General features: G+C 54.0%; 1 protein-coding gene across 1 annotated transcript in view; it reads right to left on the reverse strand.

Moving 5' to 3' along the window:
• Positions 1 to 8330, reverse strand: part of CRISPLD2 (cysteine-rich secretory protein LCCL domain containing 2) — a 56463-nt gene that overhangs the window by 16424 nt on the left and 31709 nt on the right. The window contains exons 8-12 of the mRNA XM_012730761.1: positions 7694 to 7754; positions 5029 to 5095; positions 4416 to 4546; positions 2595 to 2638; positions 475 to 547 (exon numbers count right to left, since the gene is read on the reverse strand). Of these exons, the coding sequence (XP_012586215.1) occupies positions 475 to 547; positions 2595 to 2638; positions 4416 to 4546; positions 5029 to 5095; positions 7694 to 7754 (376 nt within the window). The remainder of the gene's footprint in view (positions 1 to 474; positions 548 to 2594; positions 2639 to 4415; positions 4547 to 5028; positions 5096 to 7693; positions 7755 to 8330) is intronic.

An 8330-nucleotide genomic window follows, 5' to 3' on the forward strand; every position in this document is an offset into this window, starting at 1 on the left:
GGATGGAGATGGCAAAAGTGTCAGGTACCCCCACCCTACCCTTTCTGGTCCGGGGCAGACATGACTAGTCTATCAAGCCCTGGCTTCTGCTGAGCACAGATGCTGCCAAGTGGGAATCAAGGCAGCAGCTAGGTGTCAAAGTCACTTTCTCTGCGCTCCACACAGGACTCAGCGCCTCACGCACAGTGGGAGCACCCAGAATCTTCTACAGACACCAGGCCCAGCTGACCACTGTGGGCATTCAGTTCTCAGTGGGCTGGGCAGAGAGGGGCCCTGGGACTCTGCCTTTTAATGCCACAAAGGGACTCCAAGGTGCTGTTGGGAGATGAGGGCCCACTGGAAATATGCAGTGGGTCCCGGACCCAATTCCGGGTGGGCACGTACCAGGGCCCTTTCTAGAACAAGAAGCCCCTTCCCCACGGGGCCCAGCACTCAGCCCCAATGTTTGCAAGACCAGATGCCAGGTAGCTTTACCTCGGGCAGTGTGTCCCCGTCTTCTCAAATGGACAGAGCTGAGCGACCGTGGTGTAGCAGTCCAGGTCCTGCTCTGTGGACAGAACGCATGGGGACAGGGTCAGGATGCTGGCCTGTGATGGACAGACCCTCAAACAGGGCTGGTAAGAACCCAGTAGGGTCAAGGAACCTCACTGGGGGTCACTCGAAGGCCAAGACAGAAGTGGTGCCCGATGTTTGCCCAGGTCACAGGTGGCCTCCCTCCATGTTCCTCTGGAGCACCCACGGCTCACGTGCATAGTACTTTTGATTCAGATGCCCTTCACCTCACTTAGGACAAAATTACCCTATGGATTAGGAAACAGGTCCAGAAAAGCTGAGAGCGTCCTGAGACAGGAGTGGCTGAGGGTCCTGCAGTCTAGAGCTCTCTGAATGCACCACATGTATCCCCCAGGGGCAGGCAATGCTCCTTCAAGGTCACGTCTTGTGTTAGACCACAGACTTAAGAAAACAGTTCTGGGCCCTCCCTGGTGGCCCAGCAGTTAAAGCACGGCACTAAGAAGCTTAAGCCAATTCCGCATGAGTTCGATCCCGCCTGCCTGCCCCGGAGGAGATCCACATGGCGCGGCAGACCTCTCCTGACCCGGCCGCTGCTCCCCTCAGCAGTGTACTTCGTCGATCTGCCTGTTCTGCTCCCCACTCTGTCTCTGGTGAAGCCTCTCACCGCCGCATCTCTGGCCTGTACCCCAGTTCTGTATGAATAAATGAATCTTTAAAAAAAAAAAAAAGAAAACAGTTCTAACACTGGCCACCTGTGGTTTCTAACATCCAGGACTTGGCAAACTTTCTTAAGGACCAGAAAGGACATTTTTTCAGCTTTGTGGGCCCTGCAATCTGTTACTCAGCCCTGCAGTTGTACAGGCACCAGCCACGGACAGTTAAGCAAGTGGGTATGGCTGTTTGCCAATAAAACTTTATCGACAAAAAACAGAAGGCAGGCAGGATTTGGCCCAAGGACAGGAGCTTTTGATGGTCCAGCCCATCTTCTGGAAGGGCCCTGGATTCCATGCATGTTTCCAGCAAAGGGGATGGGTGTAGTTCACCAAGGGGCCGCTATACGTTGAGGGGGCAAGGAGATCATTAAAATTGGATTTAGAAGCCCACTTAAAGGCAAAGAAGTAAAATCCTGCTACCTTAGGTTATCTAAATTATGTTACAGCATTTCCATTTTTAAAAGTACATCAAGGCACATAACACCAATATATTGCCAACATTCCTTACATATAAGGAAAACATGCCATAAAGGCATCCAACAACATGTTTTGAGTCATGAAATTTATCTATTTTTTAATGCTTCACTATATCTTTAAATATTCTAGAAAAATGGGCATTATTTTTTGTAATAAAGGGGAAAAAATCTGTGCCACATTTTCCTACAGATATCTAAGAGATATTCTTGATTCTGGGACAAATGACAAGAATCACATTCTCGAAGGAGAGGAAGGACTGGCAGGCAGCCGCAGAGGGGGTTGCTGGGCACGGAGCCCCTCTTCCCCGCCCAGAGCGATTCAGCCTAGTGCCCTAACCTCCACTTCTGGCCCCAGCCTGCTCTGCTGGGAAGCCTCCACCCTGTGTAAGTGTTAGCAATGGCAAACCCAGGATGGAGATGGCAAAAGTGTCAGGTACCCCCACCCTACCCTTTCTGGTCCGGGGCAGACATGACTAGTCTATCAAGCCCTGGCTTCTGCTGAGCCCAGATGCTGCCAAGGAGGAGGACCCTTCAACACAGTGCCAGAGGGGCCACACCCATCGACAGAAAGTGAGAGTCCATGCAAACTCTCAGCTACCGGAGGCCTGGCATTAGCATTTCTGAGACATTCAGCTGGGACCCCCAGGCCCGTGTTTCTTGTTCTACAAAATCAAGGGCCAACACTAAGTTCCAGGATGCTTAGAAACTGGTCAGAGAAGCAAGGACCCTCTTTGGGACCAGTCTTTAGAGTGCTGGGAATGGCGATATTAGAGATCACACTAACCATTAAGTCAGTAACAATGGGGAGCAACGTATCCAGGGAAATTTACGATAACCTGGGCATTATTATTAGGGCCACATTGAGAAACAAAAAAGAGGCTGGCCAACTTACCTTTTACTTTGGACACCGTGAATGAACTGGAAGACTTGTATTTGCTGTGAAAGAAAACCTTAGGTCAATGCAAAAAGAATTGCTTCTAAAATTTGATTCTGCATTTATTTTACTTATAGTCTTGAGTTTACATCTCTCTACTCCCTTCCCACCATCCTAAAGGCCCTTAGAACATTCTAGAACAAGTCTCATTAACTTCCTTTGTGCCCAGGTAGCTTGGTAAAGCCTACAGACTCCTCAGAGTAATGATTCTTTACAAAGCATGAAAAATGGGGAAAAGATTCTAAGGAAAGTGGTTATTACTAATACTATCATTAAAGTGTTAGGTGTGCATTGGAGGAACAGTTGTGCTACTTTTTCGATGTAATAAAAAGTAGAACCCGAGGTGAGGCTTCTAACCGCTCCCCTCTCAGAGTAATGGCGAGGGCGTGTTGCTCTGTGTGCAGGATTTCTGCTGGAGATGGAGACAAAGTCACTGGTGTGCGCCAGCAGCCCCAGTGGAGAGAAGTACCGCATCTGGTTTAGTAAGAGCAAAGCTTTAATTTACCCTGCTTTGCTGCTGGCAGGCTCTGGAGTCTGGAGTTCTCTTCCAGAACGTGGAAAGCACTGTGTGCTCCAGGGACACAACTGGCCCCCAGGCGGGACAGGACCAGAGCACCACTGGGAGGCGCATCCCCAGCAGCACAGGGCCCAAACCCCTGCCCAGCCCGGCCTGCGGGCACCCAAGCAGCTCTGTCATGCAGGCGTGGAGGTAAGACTTCCTCCCCGACAGTGTCACATAGCCCCTCCACACCCAGCCCCCGGCTGAGGCAGAAGAGGGGATATTGCAACACCCCTTGCAGGCCGAGGTCTTTCAAAGGGTGACGCATGTCCTTTCTGAAACGTCCCAAGTGGCTGCACAGCTCGGCCGGCACACCCGCGGCCCTGTCACTATCGCAGGATGTGCTCCATGCTCTCCCAGCGGGGAGCCCCGACTTCCCCTGTAGTAGGATATCCTGAGGGGGTGCTCCAGTGCCTGCAGGTCTGGGATGGGATGTGCCAAGGCCCAGGGCTGCTGCGGGCTGGGGCCAGGTCCCCAATGGTGCTGTGGTGCCAGGCCTGTGATCCTCCTGTGGAGGGGGGCCTAGCCCCCTCGGGGAAGGCATTCACGAGCTGGGGGCACAGCACTCACAATAGCTGGAGAGGGTTTCCCTTCTTAGCAGTGGTTCTCTGTCCCCATGACGGACCAGCTGGGTATCAGCCCTAGGTCCTCCCTGGTGCCCACTTGCCAGTAAGGACGCTGCCACCCAATGGGGTGAAAGTCGTGCAGAGGGAGAGGCAGCACCAGCTGTGCGTCACCCCGAGGCCCCCATGGAGTTCCACACTCCAGTCACCTGCCGCCTCCAATTCCTAGGACAGATTAAGGCAAGGCCTCCATCCGCTCAGCTATCCACACACACCACTTACATTCCCTCCCCCCAAAAGTAGGCATATTTTTAAAACGAAGACCCTCATTTCTAGGAAGAAAAAGAACTAATCAAGAACCAACCTACAAACTCAAGATACCATCACCTCTATGACAATGATTCTAAAGAGGCCTCAGTGACAAGGAGGGGACAAAAGGCAGGGTCCAAAATTCAAGCAAATTCCTGGGGAGATGGGGTCCCCTGGAATGAAACATGCTGAGCTGCTCAGGGGTGAAGTCAGTGTGATGGTGTTAAAGCCATCTTATTTTCTTCCTTCTTCTTTATTTTGTTCAGTACTTTTCTAAGTTTTGATCAGATTTCATAATCAGAAAAAAAAAAAAAAGGTTTTAAGGAGCCCTGATCACGGACTAATTACCTCAAAGAATGCACGCCATTTCTCTCGGACTTAACAAAGAAGGGGACCTTCCCGTTCCGGGTGATGTCCACCAGGCCCCCTTTGTCATCCAGGATCCCGTAGTGAATGGCAGCTCGGCAGATGCTGGAGGCCTGGGGAGGGGGCAGAGGGTGGGAGGAGGCAGAAGGCGCCGTAAGTCCATCTGAGTTCACCTTTGTCCACAGTCTTGCCCAGAAATGCCCAAGATGTTTGTCCTCAGCCCAGAAAATGCCAAAAAGTCGGGCCAAAGCTCACCCCGCTTCTGACTCTTACTTCCTCTATAGCACGCCTTTGTTCCTGGGGCTGCTTATCTGAAAAAGCTCCCCCAAGTTGCTTTACAGCTAAGAACAATGACAAAAAGCCCTTTCTCCTCACCCAGTGGAGCATATTAACAGCAACATTTGGCCTGCAACAGAGTTGATCTTCCTCTGAGCTGGTCCCAGCCCCCAAAGGTGGCTTTGCGAGTTCTTGCGCCCACAAATACACGTGGGTTCCACACATGTGGGGATGAGTGAAGGGGGCAAGGAAACCTTTTCAGGTGAAAAAACCCCCGGCCTTCTCTAAAGCCACTCAACCTCTTCCCACACACACTCACGCTTTCATAGAAGAGGGTTCCAAAAACCCTGGCCTTGCTCTTCAGACAGCCTGCTGGACACTGGTACCTGGTGGATGAGAAACAGATGATTTTCAGGGGTCAACGTGCTGAGGAAGTCTCATCAGGAACTGAAGGCTGCTGCTTCTGTTATTACATTTAGAAAAGTCCCAGGGAGGCCAAGGCCATCACTCTCGAGTGAGCCACAGTGGACGTGGGCCGAAGTTTCTGGTGGTGAGGACGTGGCTCCAGGCTCCGCTTCACCTTCTTCAAGACCCTCCTCGGGGGTTTAAAATTCGCGTTGAAGGCAGAGACGAGATGGACAGTTCACAGAAGACAGAAGACAGGGCTTTCAAAGCCCCCTAAAGCCCCTCAAACACCCAAGAACACTTATCCGAGAAGGGCAAGTTGACAGGAGAGGCCACGCGGGCTTTTCCATTGACTCATGCTCAGGTGAGCCGGTCCATGGCAAAGCAAGGCTCACTCCATCTTTCCAGAAAGTCACCAAAACCTAGGTCCCCCGCTGCCTGAACTGCTGAGCGCACACCCCAGGCCGCCATCCGAGGGCAAACCTCTGTGTTGGGCTGGGCGGCTGCCACAGAGCCAGCTGCTGTCCACTGAATGACCGGGCACACGCAGGTGGGGTGCCAGAGTGCCGTGCAGCTGGCAGAGTGAGGTTTTTAAGGAACAGTTACGTTACTTTGGCAAAACTTGTGACAGCAGGAACATCCAGGATCACGCCAGCCGCGGGGCCTGGCCCATTCACGGAAGATAGCCTGGACCCCGTCAGGGGTCACCGGGACTGGTAAGATCCCGGGAGATGTCTTTTCCTTAGGCTTTTGTTGTTGATGTTTTCCTAAGTTACTTACAGTGAACAAGATGTTTTCTAAAGTTGGGGGGACAGCCCAGGAAATACCACTTTTGCACAAGTGCTGTGTACAGAAAGCCCATGTGCCCGACAGCGGCCGGGCCCAGGAGCAGGCTGCAGGAGGCCTCGTGGTCTTCATGGGGCAGCCCAGCCTCTTTCCGGCTCAGCAGTGTCCCCTCAGCCTCCACTCTGAGGCTCTGGCCATGCCACCTCACCAGAATGTTCTCTGAATGCTGGGATTTTTCCCACTGAGCAATTAGGCGCAGGCTTGAGTCCCTACTGCTGTGGTTGTGCACTACCAAAGAGCACCTGGCCGCCATGGCACAGCGTGGAGTCTGCTGAAAATTCCAGACTCACAAGAGGTACAGTGGTCACCCCCTTCCGGGCTGCCTGCTTCTGCCCAAACCTCCCATTATAAGGATGTGCCAGGGCCCCCAGCAAGGCTGTGGGGTGGACAAGCTCTGCCCACCCCCTGAGGCCACAGGTACTCTGCCTGCTGACAGCCTGAGGGTCTGACCCATGCGGCACGTGCTGGCTGATCGCCAGCTGCTCACAGGACCATACGCCATGCAACAGACCCCAGAACAGCCTCATCCACGGTTGCTAACCATCCCGCCACAAAAAAGCGGTCTCCTGGCAAAGCAATCCCCAGCCCCCCAGGCCCCCCCTCTCCCCCCGCCCAGCACAAGACAGGACAGCACAAGACCCACCACCGTCTCTTTCAGCGTGTGCTCAGACATCTCCACTCGGCTTTGGTGAGCCGATGCCAGAGCCGAGCAGGTGAGGAGAGGCGGTCTCCCTCCTGCTGTTCCTGCTGGCAGCTGCTGTGAAACCACTCTGGTTCTTGTTGGGGACCTTCTTCGCCACCCAGAGGGACAGTGCTAAGTGATTCTACCAGCAGTCGATTCATTCAACTGCCGGGGTGCCGGGCAGCCCTGCCTCTGGTGGGGCCCCCGGGCAAACAGGCTCCAGGTTCCGCGCAGACTGGGTCAGCGCTCCATGTCCACAGCACATCTGGCATTTCTGAGCCTGGGGATTCCTTTAGAACTGAGGGCAGCCGCCAGGACACAGCAGGCTGCAGGTCACAAAGCAGGGAGCCCGCCCAGCCTGCCGGAGCGTCCATGCCCCGACGCCAGCAGACGCTGGCGTGTGGTCGCTCACAGGGTTTCTGAAAGCTGGCCCCAGAGACACCGTGTCAGGGTTGAGGACCTTTGGGGTACACAGGTTCTGCGTCCACCGCCCTCAGGCTGCACCCCAGTGCACCCCACCTCTCCACGGGGGAAGAGACACAGCACTGGGCTAGAAACCCGGGCAGGATAAGACCCAGGCTAGTCTTGGGCTCCAGGTCAGAGGTGCTTGGCGGGAGTGGCGGTCCCTTAGGGGATACTGGGCAATGTCTGGGGACATTGGTGTTTGTCACCACAAAAGGGGGGTGCCCAGCATCTTTAGAGGAAGGAGGTGAGGGCTGCCCCTCAACTGCCCGTGGTGCCCGGGACGTCACACCACGCAGTCCAGCCTGAGGTCGGCATGCCGAGGTGAGGAGCCTGGTCTCGGCTGACCGCCACGGATCATCTTTGCGTGCCGAGCTCTGAATACAAGTCACAGGAGGCCGAGCAAACTGAGTTACCTGTCCGCTCAACCTGGCGCAAGTTTTGTGCTAAAAGAAAACTGTAACACTTTTCTGTGAGTCTCTACCCAGTTGACCGAGCAGGAGATAGATGGACACTGACGCGGCCCTTCCCCCCCGCCCCGGGGTGCGCAGGGGTGACAGCAGCAGGGGGAGGTGCCGGCCGGCCCTACCTGTTGCACGTGGAGCCCACACACTTGTCCTTCATCTTGGTGTCACACATGACAGCTTGGGCTAGGAGGGAAATTCAGAAACAGGGGTCACAGCAGGAAGAACTGACAGTCTGAGTTAGAAGATCCCACTCCCGCTCCAAGGAACTCTCTGGAGCTCCCGGGGACATCTGGGAATGAGAATGAGGGCATCAGCCAGTGACTGTAGGCTGCCATTGTGAGGCTGGGACCCCAGGCCCCCCACCGTGCAGCAGCGGGGTGATCTCAGGCCCCGCACCAGGCTTGGGTTCAGTCTTCCACATGGATAATGGGGACAAGCCCAGTGCCCTCTGCAGTGGCTTCCGCAAGCATTGGAGGAGGAAGTAAAAGTAGCCTCCCCTCCCCACAGCACAGGCCAGCTCCCCAGAGCCCCCAGGACAGCGAAGGGTGGGCTCACACACCTCCCCAGGCCAGACCTTCCTACTTCGGTCCTTCCCACAGCAAGGGGACTGGTGTCAAGCTGGCCTTCTTGGTTCACTGTGTAGGGTAAACACTATCAGGGTCTTGGAGTCCTATTCTGGTTTGACTAAAAGCTATATTATATTATATTATATTATATTATATTATATTATATTATATTATATTATATTATATTATATTA

The sequence above is a fragment of the Condylura cristata genome, unplaced genomic scaffold (genome assembly GCF_000260355.1).
Source record: "Condylura cristata isolate star-nosed mole 26May11 unplaced genomic scaffold, ConCri1.0 scaffold00028, whole genome shotgun sequence".
Lineage (NCBI taxonomy): Eukaryota > Metazoa > Chordata > Mammalia > Eulipotyphla > Talpidae > Condylura > Condylura cristata.